At 49.1% G+C, this 13,563-nt stretch overlaps 1 protein-coding gene across 1 annotated transcript in view; it reads right to left on the reverse strand.

Annotated features, from left to right (window-relative positions):
• Nucleotides 1-1,552: 1,552 nt before the first annotated feature.
• LOC123933727 (nodal modulator 1) overlaps nt 1,553-13,563 on the reverse strand; it is a 55,730-nt gene continuing 43,719 nt past the window's right edge. The window contains exons 27-31 of the mRNA XM_045993208.1: nt 13,401-13,511; nt 11,239-11,340; nt 9,489-9,608; nt 4,863-4,955; nt 1,553-2,186 (exon numbers count right to left, since the gene is read on the reverse strand). Coding sequence (XP_045849164.1) covers nt 2,055-2,186; nt 4,863-4,955; nt 9,489-9,608; nt 11,239-11,340; nt 13,401-13,511 — 558 coding nt within the window. The 3' untranslated portion in view covers nt 1,553-2,054. The remainder of the gene's footprint in view (nt 2,187-4,862; nt 4,956-9,488; nt 9,609-11,238; nt 11,341-13,400; nt 13,512-13,563) is intronic.

The following is a 13,563-nucleotide window of genomic DNA, read 5'->3' on the forward strand; positions in this document are numbered from 1 at the left end:
AACACCATTAACCTGTCCGCCTCCCAGGGGGGAATCAGAATTCTGTCCAGAGATTGTCCCAAAATGAGAAAATTACAGGCGACAGAGTAAGCCCACCTTTCATGTGGCCTGAGAAATGTGTCCGCTTCCTCCCCGACCAGGAGCCCTTTACAAGTGCTGGCCACACCCCGGGTGACCCGGGACCAGCGGTGGGGGAACACTGCCACTTACCGGCGGCGGCTGGAACTGGCTGGAACATAGTGACACTTCCTATTATCTTCCACAATCTTAACCTTTACACCATGTCAATAAAAGGCCCATTAACATTTAAAAGGGATGTTTCTGGGTGTCCACTTGGACTAAGAGTTAGAAAACACTCCAAGAATTGGATTATGTAGCTCATCTGTCCCAAATCTTGGAGTTGACTTCCTGTAGTAAAAGAGCAAACCCAGGAGGGGCGCCTGGCGGCTCCTTGGGCAGTGTCTGACTCGTGATTTCTGCTCCCATCATGATCTCAGGGTCTGGAGATCGAGCCCCATGTCAGGCTCCACGCTTGAGCATGAAGCTTGAGATTCAGTACCCACCCCCACCCACGTGCTTGTGTTCTCTCTCTCTCTAAAAAAGCAGAAAAGCAAACCCATGAAATGGCAAACAGCCAGGAGCCACCAGCTAGAAATACAGTGACCAGTAAGGTGGCCACCAAGACTGGGGAACCCCCAGGCTGACCTGCACCAGCGACCAACACCGAACCAGACCTTGCACCCTCCTTCTCCTCTCCATCCCCATCCTTCCAGACTTAAATAGCCCATCCAGGAAGGCCCCGTAAGCCCTCAGGGGGATTCAGACCTCTGCTCTGGGGCCCAGACCCCCACGGCCACTTGAGCTTCCTCTGCCCCGAGGCCCTCAGGTCACCATACGACCCTTGTCCCCAGAGTGGCAGGTCTTCCACTCGGCGATGGGTGTGCTCTGCGAAGGCAGGCACCGTGTGCCCACTGTGTGTGCCTGCGTGCGCTGGTCCACTCCTTACAGATGCTCAGCCCACGCCAAGCACTGGGGATACAACGAGAAATGAAGCAGACGTGGTCTGGGCCTGAGTGTCGCCGACTCCCACCATCTTCGTATCCCCCGTGCCGGTCAGCCACGGCGCTCAGTAAACGCTGGGACTTCCTGTGGATCCCTTACGCAAATACGCAGGCTTCAAGCCTCACCTGTCCCACAGATGCATTTTGTTCGGTTTGTGTGGTGTTTTAATAAACTGAATTGGTCACGAACATTTAAAATTTTTAGTTTCACCCCAAACATCGTCTAACTCCTCTAGATACATGAAAGTACCTTCCGACAAAGCACCAGTGAGCTGAGCCCCGACGCTCCAGCGCCTTTAGACGGGGCAGGCACACGCCTCATGTTGCCACAAATCCTTCCCTCCCCCTTTTCTCCTACCACTGAAACGAGAGACGGCCGCCATGGGTCACTCCCCTTTGCCAAGCACTTTCCTGCCTCGCAAGGCAACGGTTTACGACCCCTGCTTTATGCCAGCTTCACCGAAGAGATACACCCAGGATGCGCTACAACACACATGAACGGGGACTTTATTGATCTTTACCTCCTCACAAACCCTCCCAGTAGTCGCTACAGGTTGTGTGGTTTCCAGCAGGGATTGCAGACGCAGAGGGAAGTCAAGGGACAAGGCGAATCCGACAGGTCCTTCGTGAGTGGACCGAAACCTGTAGTCCACTGGAATTCCTGCAGACTGAATGCTGAAGATTAAGGGATACATTCTCACGCCACTAGCACAGCTTAAATACTTTTGACAAAAAATAATAATAATAAATTATCTTCAACTCAGAAAATAAATTGTGCTCAGCAGAGTGACAGGAGGGTCCATTCATTGCATTGCACCGAGGGGCTAGACAGCGGGGGGCGGGGAGGACAGAGCCCGGGCAGCAAGGGTCACGGCCGTGTGGGGCAGAAAGCTCGAGCCGAGCTTGGTCAAATGCACGCTTGACGCCAAGGGCAGTTGGCGGCCCCTTGGCGGTGGCCCGTCCCGACTGAGATGCACCTGCCCCTCTTCCTCCTCACGTCCGCCTTGTCTTCTGTTTCTTGGCTTGTCTCTTTGCATCTTCTGGGCCGCTATTGTCAGAGGCTGTCTGGCCAAGAGCTCGGACGCCCTGCAGTCGACTTGTCAGCTGCAACAGCAAGGGAATGAGCTAGAAAGAGAGACAGAGTGAGTGAGAGAGGGGGATGCCGGGAGAACACCTCTGCCCAGCGGGACACTGGAACCTTACACATCAGGACACCTCCCTCTGTCCGGCTACCACCCAGGTTCAAGACAAAGCTGAGACCTTTGATCTGGGGAAGGTCAGCAGAGACAGGGCCACCGAGCATTAGGGAAGATGTCACCAGAGGTTAATGGCCTTGAAAGGAGGCCTTGACAAAGTAAAGCACCCTTTCTTGATAAAAAGCCTCGACAAAGTAGAGCTGGAAGGACCATACCTCAACATCATAAAAGCCACATACAAAAGACCCACAGCTGATATCGTCCTCACTGGGGAAAAACTGAAAGCTTTTCCTCTATTGGCAGGAACAGGGATGTCCAGTCTCACCACTTTTATTCAACATAGTACTGGAACTCTTAGCCAGAGCGATCGGACAACAAAAAAAGAAGAAAAGGCATATAAATTGGCAAAGAAGAAGTCAAAGTTACACTAGTCACAGATAACATGATACTCTACGTAGAAAACCTGAGCGACTCCATGACAAAACTGGTAGAACAGATACACGAATTCAATAGAGTCAAAGGAAACAAAATCAATGCACAGAAATCTGTGGCCCTTCTATATGCCAATAATGAAGTAGCAGAAAGAGAAATCAAGGCATCTATTCCATTTGCAATGGTACCAAAAACCCTAACATATCTAGGAATAAACCTAACCAAGGAGAAAAAAGACCTGTATCCTGAAAACTATAAAACACTTATGAAAGAAATTGAAGAGGACACAAAGAAATGGAAAAACATTCCATGCTCATGGATTGGAAGAACAAAATTGTTAAAATGTCTATACTACCTAAAGTAATCTCCACATTTAATGCAAACCCTATCAAAACACCACCAGCATTTCTCACAGAGCTGGAACAAACCACCCTAAAATTTGTTTGGAACCACAAAGGACCCTGAATAGCCAAAGCAATCCTGGAAAAGAGAAGAAAAGCTGGAGGCGTCACAATTCCAGACTTCAAGCCGTATGACAAAGCTGTCACCATCAAGACAGTGTGGCACAAAAACAGACACACAGATCAATGGAACAGAACAGAGAGCAGAAAGGGACCCTCACTTCTCTGGTCAGCTAATCCTTGGCAAAGCAGGAAAAAATGTCCCATGGAAAAAAGACAGTCTCTTTAACAAATGGTGTTAGGAAAATTGGACAACTACTTGCAGAAGAATGAAACTGGACCATGCCCTTACACCATGCACAAAAATAAGCTCAGAATGGATGAACGACCTAAATGTGAGATAGGAAACCAACAAAATCCTAGAGGAGAACATAGGCAGTAACCTCTTTGACTTTGGCTACAGCAACTTCTTGCTGTACACGTCTCCACAGACGAGGGAAACAGAAGCAAAAATGAACTATTGGGACTTCCTCAGGATAAAAAGCTTCTGCACAGCAAAGGAAACAGTCAACAAAATTAAAAGGCAGCCTATGGGAGGGAAGAAGATATTTGCAAATGACATATCTGCTAAAGGGTTAGTATCTAAAAATCTATGAAGAACTTATCAAACTCAACACCCAAAAACTAAATAATTCAGTTAAGAAATGGGAAGAAGACATGAATAGACATTTCTCCAAAGAAGACATCCAGATGGCTAAGAGGCACATAGAAAGACACTCAACACCGTTCATCATCAGGGACAGACAAATCGAAAGTACAGTGAGGTATCACCTCACACCAGTTGAATGACTAAATTTTACCCAGGGAATGACAGGTATTGGTGAGGATGTGGAGAAAGGGGAGCCCTCGTGCACCGTTGGTGGGAATGCAAACTGGTGCAGTCACCCTGGAGATGAGTTTGGAAGCTCTACAGAAAGTTAAAAACTACCCTACAATCCAGCAATTGCACTACTAGGTATTTACCCAAAGGATACAGAAACACTGATTCAAAGGGGTATGTGCACCCCTATGTTTATAGCAGCGTTATCGGGTAATAGCCAAGTTATGAAAGTATCCCAAGTGTCCATCAACTGATGAATGGTTAATTGTGCACGTGCACACACACACACACACACACACACACACACACACACACACACACAGAAATACTACTCAGCCATCAAAACCAATGAAATCTTGCCATTTGCAACAACGTGGATGGATCTAGAGAACAGAATGCTAAGAGAAGTAAGTGAGAGAAACACCAATACCGTATGATTTCACTCATATGTGGAACTGAAAAAACAAAACATATGCAAATGGGGGAAAAAAGAGGGAAACCAAGAAGTCGACTGGTCACTACAGAGAACACGCTAAGGGTTGCTGGATGGGAGGTGGGTGGAGGTTGGGGAAACGGGTGGTGGGGATTAAGCAGGCACTTGTGATCAGCACTGGCTGTTGTGTGCAACTGATGAATCACTAAATTCTACACCTGCAACTCCTATTACACCGTATATTAACTAACCAGAATTTAAATAAAAACTTGAAACATTAAAAAATAGTAAAAAATAAAAAATCTAAAAAGAAAGATAGCAAAAGAAAGAAAGACAGGAAGCTGGGGGACGGGACTTGAGGCCTTCGGGTGACTTCCGTAACACGGGACAGCTGCCGGTGGTGCGGGACGGCGCTCCCCCGCACATGGTGCTTTCTCGCCAGGCCTCTGGGTTTCCTACCTTGTCATGGTTGTAGCCGGCCAACAGGACAAGCAGCGTCAGAGGCAGGGCGATATAGGACCCCTGCGCGATGTCTTGCTCAGGAAGTTTCCTCTGCAGACACCAAGAGAACCGTCACTGCTTTTACACGCGCTTTTACACTCCCTGCAGCCCGCCCCTCTCCCCCCACCGCACCGCATCGGCCCACCCGGCCGGGAACCCAGGCACCCCATGTGACCCAGCTCTTGCTCTCCACAGGCAGCAAGGGCAGTGACCTGGATACATTGTCAGATGACTCCTCTGCTCCCCTCACTCTCCTGGCTTGCTCTCCGCCGCTCTGGGGCAGACTGAGGCCGGTAACCAGGCACGTTTCCTCCCCTACCCAAGGAAAGCAAGAGCTGGGGAGAGCAGGCCCTCCCCATGGCTGAGAAGGGCCACCTTGCGCAGAGCCCCAGCCACACACAGGGGCTCTTTTCTACAAGAAAGTACTGGGGGAGGTTGGGGCAACCTGAGGGTTTTGAAGGGTCAGGGGTGGGAGGTTGGGGGAACAGGTGGTGGGTAATGGAGAAGGCACGTTTTGCATGGAGCACTGGGTGTTGTGCAAAAAGAATGAATACTGTTACGCTGAAAAAATAAATAAAATGAGAAAAAAAAAAAAAAAAAAAGAAAGTACTGGGAACCAGGGGTGCTAGGCTTTGTCCCCAGGGACAAAGCAGACGGTCCCAGAGATTAGCCCCCATGAGGCGATGAGGCAGGCTGCCGCCTGTGTCCCACTGGCCACTTGCCCCTTCTTCCAACAGAACCCCAACTTTCACCTGGGCCATCAGACTACACACACTTCCCCGCCTCCCTTGCAGCTGGAACAGCCACGGAATTTGGCTAAGGCTACATGAACGGAAGTGTTCCGTAACACATCCACGCCGTTCCCTAGAAGAGCAGTGGTATGTCCTCCCCTCTTGCCAGTCAGATGGGCCATCTGTGAGAAGGGGGGCTTGCTATGGGATGAATAAAGCCCCAAGAGAGGGGGAGGCTGGGTCGCTAATACCTTGGGGCTTCCACACCATCCCTGGACTCCTCAGTCCTGGAGACTGACAGAAGACAGAAACTCCCATTTTCCTAAAGCCCTGAGATGCTGAGTCTCTGTACTAGCAAAAGAAGCTGCACCCTAGCTCCCTCCACCCGCACAAGGAAACAAATAAAGATAATCACAGAACAAATTAAGGGGACAGAGCACTGGTCCTCAAAGTACGGTCCGGGAACTCCCTTTCAGGAGATTTTCAAGGTGAAACTGTTTTCATGACAGTGCTAAGAAATCATGCGTCTTTTTTGCTCTTGTTCTCGGACAACTGAACAGTGGACTATTCCAGAAGCTACATGATGACTTCGTCGCTCTGACAGCTCATGGAATATAAAAAAGAGTGATTACACACACATAAACTAAAGCTCTCTTAGATTCTCAACAACTTTGAACACAGCAATAGTGTCCTGCGACCAAAACATCTGAGAGCATCTGGGCAGGAGAATGACGATGGGGCCGTTTTACCAGAGACGGCTGAGGCAGAATGGGATGGTCTCTTAAAAATGGAAGAATCAGGGCGTGAGCAGATTTCCACCTCCCGCTGCCTACTCCTGGATTATCCGACACATCTTGGATCCCAGCACATTCTCCCCGGAAGTAAATACTTAATGGGGAAACTGCAGAGGGGTGAAGGCTATGGGGTCTGGCCACGTGACCTTGGGCAATCACAGGAAGCCGCGGTTCATTCAGGCTTAAGTGGCGCTGATCCTAACAGCACCCACTGCAGGGGAACGTGAGGTTCAACAAGATCAGCTACGTAAAGTGCCAAGCAGTGCGTACTGCTTGGCCAAATACTGAGTAAAAACATCAGTGATGGGCTCTCGGTCTGCACGTCAATAGAAGAGGAAAGCAGTGTGCTTACATGTGCCCTCGTAAACGCATAACGCGGAGCCGCCCCTCACGAGGCTGCAGTGTTCCCGACACCGCGGGATGTGAGACAAACCACCTCATTCTGAGTCCTGGCTCTGCTGACGAACCGCGGGGATGTTACTTATTCTCTCTGAGCTTCGGTCAAATGTGAGCTACGGCACAAGGTGTGTTGTGGGGATCAGCAGTGAATCCCCTGCACGGGTCTGGCAGGAGTAGGCACGCCCTGCACCTGTCACTTGGTGCCCTGGTCTCACAAGCAACCAGGTGACAGACGCATTCCTGGCAGCAGCTATGGGACTTGGGGGCGGCCCGTGTCCCCCTGGATCCAGATGAGTCTCCTGGGGGGCGCCTAGGGAATGTCACAGACAGCCACCATCCGTGCCCTTCACGGGGACCGTCTGCTCTCCCGACCCTGGCGATCTGCCTCTGCAGGGACAGATAGTCCCTACATACTCATCTCTTTGGCACCTTCTAACCAGGTCTCCACCATGGGCAGCAAGGAAAATGCTTCCTCCTGGAGTCATCAGAAAACTCTCTACTTCAGGTAAAGTCCTATTTGCCAAGTCACTGAGTACAAGTCCCTTGTCAGAGACGCCCAGAGAGCAGCAGAAGAGCTGTGTTCCGATCCTAGCTCTGCTGCACACGAGCGGGTGACCCGGACGGCCCAGTCTCTCCTCGGGTCCCATCGAGAGATGACAGAAAATAATTCTTACCTACCTCCCACCTAGGACGGTGTCGAAAAGCACAAAACGGTAATGTGATTGCATGTGGGAAAGATCACTTTGGAACTATTCTTCACACCCTACACCAGGAAACACTCCAAATGGACAGAGATGGAAATGTACAAAAGGATACCATACACGTACCAGAGGAAAAAGAAATGCCTCTAAAAATGGAGTGGGGGAGACTTTCCGAACTATGACTCAAAATTCAGAAGCAATGAGAAAAAGACTGACATATTTAACCTAAAAAATAAAATAAATGTTTGCATAATCAAAATGAAAAAACAAATTGGGAAAAAAAATAGGTACAACATGTATCGCAAGGGATGAGACTCCCTTATAGACAAAGGGCTTCCAAAACAGATGAAAGAGACCAACAATCTAGAAAAGTCACCGTTTCCAGAAAGGGAACACAGAAGCGGTTCTTAACCACATGGAAGGATGAGAAGTGCAGAGGACAGCGGTGCGGAGATGCCATTTCTCATCCACCAGACGGCAAACGTTCTTCAATCTGACCACACGCTCTGCTGGGCGAAGGGCTGCCATCATACACTGCTAGTGGGAATGCAAACGGGACAGCCCCACGGAGGGAAAGCGGCCCGCCCAGCAAGATTGCAGATGCATGGACCCTGCGATCCTGCCCCTCTACCTCTCCGGGTCTGTTCCACAGACAGACTGACAAGCACTCAGACACACGCAGGCACAAGGGCAATCACTAACGGGTTATTTGGAACAGCAGAAAACCAGCAGCAACGCGAACGTCCATCCAGCAGGGTCTAACTGAATGTACTGTGGAACAGCCACACAGAGCAGTGCTTTGTAGCACAGCTGTTAAAAAGGAACAAGGCGTAGCTAAATATGGTCCTCTGCACACAGTTACCTTTTTAAAAAAAATAGAATTCTGACTCTTCACGCTGAAAAGACCCACTGACAGTGACCAGTGCAGGAGCTCGGAGGCCAGACTTCTGTTTTATTGCAGCTCCGTGGGCTCTACTCTCATTGCATCCCAAGTTCAGGATCAGTAGGTATGATGTTGGGCCCCGGAGCTCATTTTTGGGACGGCTGTGTGTTTAATCCTCAGGTGACTCTACTGCACGCCAGCTTTGGGAAGCGCTGATCTAAATAATCGTCTCATGAGTGTGTGGTTTGTTTGTCCTGTGGTTTTTTACTGTGTTTGACAGATGATCCAATGAGGTCTACATATTGCAAGCGGCTGATAAAACAAGCTAGGTCCGGGGCACCTGCGTGGCTCAGTGGTTAAGCGTCTGACTTTGGCTCAGATCATGATCTCATGGTCCTGGGATCGAGCCCCGCATCAGGCTCCCTGCTCCATGGAAAGTCTGCTTCTCCCTCTGTCTCTACCCCTCTCCCTGTTCATACTCTCTCAAATAGATAAAATCTTTGAAAAATAATTAAAAAAATAAGAAAAATTTGAAAACGAGCAAGTTTCTTTTAATCTACACGTACCCCACCTATTTGTGTTGTTTTTTCTCTCTCTTGCAATTTGTCGAATAAATCAGGTTCCAGGGGTTAATGTCCCCCAGTTTCCCACAACCTATACTCAGTCCACTACATCCCTGCAGCATCCTTTATAGGCTTGTGTCCTCTCTATTTCCTGTAAACTGGCACCTGGTTCTAGAAATCTGGGCAGGTCAGGGGTCCCGTGCCTCCTGCTGAAGGACCACAACACCCCAACCACAACAGAGCAGTGACCATTCTCCCAGAAGTCACACCTGAGCCACTGACCTAAACACATCCCCTCCCCTCATTGACAGCTTCCCTCTCAAAGGGAACTGAAGACACCAGAACTCGAAAAAGTAGAAAAGCATCTAGAGAAATCCAGAATGCAAAAGAGACCTGCAGCTCAAACAGCCCTCAAACAGCTGCCCTCCCTCACTAATAACCCGGCATAGGTCGTGCAGTTTTCCTTCTCTCACCACCCCGATCGGCTGTTTCCAAGCTCCCCCTTTTCCTTACCGTGGGATTAAAAATCAGGGTGATGTGTTTATGGTAGCCCACAGCCGTGAAAGAAACCTGGGGCAAGACGTAGTCATACTGGGATCTGGGGAGCGTGGAGTCCAACAGCACAACGTAGTTCTGTGCACAAGCAAAAGAATTCGCTTTTACAAAAGACTTTCTGCGTTTAAAGAAACCCCCCGGTTTACGCATCCACATCAAGGTCGCTAACTTCAGAGCAGGAAGCTCAGTGGCTATCCTGTCAGTGACAGCCGTGTGTCTCCAGCGTCTCGGAGCGGGCATCTTCCGGTAAAGCTCTCAAAGCCTGGGGCATTACTGTATTAGCATATTCAATAGCAACGTAACTGTGGTCCTTTGAGGATCCGACTTTATGAAACACAGAAAGTTATTACGAGCCACTTCTGATGAGGGAGATACACGATCCAGCTGAGAAAGACTGCTTTCAATCCAAAATGAGGTTGACTTTTAAGGGACGGAACTTAAGTGGCTCATTAGCTGGCCGAGTTCTAAGAACAAGCATCTCTGGAATGATACCAGTGGCGGTCCCAGCCCCGCATGCGGAGCCCCAGTGGTGTGCTAGACGCCACAAGCACTACGTGAGGCAGACACCTGCTCTGCTCTCAGCCACGGACAAGGTCGGGTTTACTGCTCCCATCTCACTGCGGGAGGTGAGCCCAGGGGGAGTCTGCCCCCGAAGCCCATGCTATTTCCACAGAGCTGTGCTGCCTACAATGGCAAATGTAAAGGGCATCTCGAGAAATGGGAAGCGACTCCAAGGATTCATCGGAACCTATTTCATTATTTTACACCCATTTCCTGCCAAAAAAGGGCCATAGTTTATTATCCTTGGGGCCGGTGGTAAGAAACCGGGACAGGGAATGTCTTAGGTAGGTTCACTACTGATAAACCACATGCCAGGCCCACCAGGAAAGAAAAGAATTCTTTGCAAAGTTTGCTATCACCATGACAACTGCAATAGCTTGCTCTGTCCAAATACAACTGATAATAAACACTCAATAAGCAGTATAAATGATGTCCACCATTAAGGGCTTAGCTACAGCCATTTCCTGTATTAGAAACTGTTGTGCAATCACGAGAGGCACGTTACAAAGGTTTAAGGACAGGGAAAAGACTTTTGATATACTCTTCATTGAAAAGTACAGACTAGGGGCGCCTGGGTGGCTCAGTGGTTTAAGCCTCTGCCTTCGGCTCAGGTCATGATCTCAGGGTCCTGGGATCAAGCCCCGCGTCGGGCTCTCTGCTCAGTGGGGAGCCTGTTTCTCCCTCTCTCTCTGCTTGCCTCTCTGCCTACTTGTGACCTCTCTCTCTGTCAAATAAATAAATATTAAAAAAAAAAAAAAAAGTACAGACTATACAGAACAATGTACAAAAGAGTCCCAGCCTTGCATTATTACAATAAATACACCTGTACAGACACACAAGCACACAATGAAAAAAGACCAAAGGATACCCATCAGCACATGAATAGGGGCTACTTCTAATTGATGGGATCCTTTCTGGATCCCCCCTCCCCCAAAAAAATCTCCTGCATGGATGTATATGATTTTTTGTAAACAAATAAAGAGCCAATTAAGAAAACAAACTCTACAGAACCCAACCTCCTCTGATTCAGAGAGCATGTCAACCGTTTCTGCAAAGAGGTATTAGGAAGGAGAAAACTCCTTCCTTAAACGCAGAAGTGGAGTTAGACGAAGACGCGGGCTGGAATGCAGCCACCGGTGTTAGTTACCTGGCCATCTCTGAGCAGGGGTGGGAAGTGGAAGAAGAGGGACTGGCCCAGGGAAACCGTCTGGATTGGGTTGTCCAGGTTTTCACTTTTGTAAAGCTTTACCTGGAGAGCAGAAAACAAAGCAGGGCGTGCTTTCGAAATTAAAACACAATCAACATTTCATTTCAAACATTTCATTTCTTCCTCGGGATGGCCTAGCTCTCGGAGGAGAGAAGCCTCTTTGGGAACGCAGATATCTGAGAGAGAAACTGCCCGCCCCCGGCCAGAATGCATAATGCATCCCCCTCCATCACCTGAGACTCCCAGTTCCATGACCTGCATAGAAATGTTAAGCTTTTAAAATCAATTGTGGCAACTTAGGTTAATGTTTAAGATGGTAAGAGTATAACGATAAGAGTGAAAGGAATAGTTTCTACTACAGCTATGACTGCTGGGGAAGCAAAAGGCACTTTGCACACACACCGTCACTAACGCTGGCTCTAAAGGGCATCATTGTTAACCGTAGGGAGGCCCTGAGACTGTTCCACAATTTGTACGTTGTGGCACCTGGGGCTCAAGCCACATCACTGAAGGTCAGGCCCACCTGGCACGGCCTTTCCACACACTGTACCCTCAACTCCACCAGTATTCCTTAAGCTCAAAACATTCCTTTCCCATCGGCTTGTCCAGGCTGCTTCCAGGAATTCAGTCCTATGTTTCTAGCCTTCCTCTCTGGCCTGTCCTCATTGTCACTACTGCGAGCAATGGGACAGACGAAGGAGGGACAGTCCTGGCTGACGCTGAGGGCTCTGGGGGCTCCGCCCTGCACCTGCCACAGGAGGAAGTCAGAGGTGCCCCTCCCCGGGGCCCAAGTGGACACCTGTATACAGAACACACAAGTCACGAGGCATTTTCCTAAAATAAGTCACAGATTGGAGACCAGGGATCACATCTAAGACCATGTATGCATTCTTGTCCCCTATATGGTGTTCTGAGCAAATGTGAATTCACTGGCCATGTTTAAAAAACCAGATGATTTCAAGTAACTCTAATTTCCAGCTTCTCTGGGAAACTGGGAGGTGACCTCAACTGTGAGCCAGGACTCCAATAGGACAACAATCACACGGAGACGTGCCATCCCCTCCTGTCTGCTACGTTTGCCCCACAGCCCACCCAGCCCGCTTTACTCTGGCCCTGCCTGTCTGTTCCCCACAGGCAACATGCTTGTAGAGCTGGAAGGAAGAGAAAGCTCAGAGGGGAGTTAAAACCTCAGTGCACGTTCTCAGCCAAGCCAAACGCGCCATCGTGTATAAAATTACAACCATCTCTGAAAAACACACTCCTGTGGCAATTCATGGACATTTCTGAAGGGGTCCTAGAGCAGGGTATAAACATTTCCCTAACAGCACACAAGGAGATTTGGTCAGGAGCTGAAGAGATCTCGAGAGGGCGCAGAATCTCAGCTCTTGTGTTTCACAGCGGAGGAACCATGGTCCACAAGAATGGAGTGACTGCCCATGGCGGCAGGGTCAGCAGGATGCGGCTCAGACTGCCAGATACTAGTCCCCCGCCCCCCACCGCCTCCACCCGGGAAAGAATTTTAAAAGTTACAAGGCTCAGGCGCCTGGGTGGCTCAGTGGGTTAAGCCGCTGCCTTCGGCTCAGGTCATGATCTCAGGGTCCTGGGATCGAGTCCCGCATCGGGCTCTCTGCTCAGCGGGGAGCCTGCTTCCCTCTCTCTCTCTCTGCCTGCCTCTCTATCTACTTGTGATCTCTCTCTGTCAAATAAATAAATAAAATCTTTAAAAAAAAAAAAAAGGAAGAAAAAACCTTGCTAAAAAAAAAAATTTAAAAAATAAAATAAAAGTTACAAGGCTCTCTGCCTTAAAATCACCTCTCTGCTTTAGACTCAAGGTTGTATGGAACATTCATTAGGCTGCTACCACAATGTTTCCAAAGACTTGTTCTATGGCTAAACCAACAGTTATCTCTAAGTACGAAGCCTTTCTCCCTGGACCATCAGCCAGCACTCTCCCAGACGCACGCCGGGATCTCAACCTCAGCACTCATCACCTCTCGCGACAGCGCGCTAAAGCGAGTGCTGGGCAGGTCTACATACCCTGCTCCTGCTCTTCTCAGAGCCGAAAAGAACACAGAAGTTTCACCATAAGAAGGTGGCCTTACCCATAATGTAGGAAGATACTCGGAGGAAGTGATCACATTTCCGCTTAAGTCAAATTGATTGATCTGCCGGAAAACTATAATGCTCACATCATCGATGTCATTATTGCCAACCTAGAAAGAGATCAGGAACAATGTTGGTGGTGAGGAAGCCGGGAGAGGAACT

The sequence above is a fragment of the Meles meles genome, chromosome 21, assembly GCF_922984935.1.
Source record: "Meles meles chromosome 21, mMelMel3.1 paternal haplotype, whole genome shotgun sequence".
NCBI lineage: Eukaryota > Metazoa > Chordata > Mammalia > Carnivora > Mustelidae > Meles > Meles meles.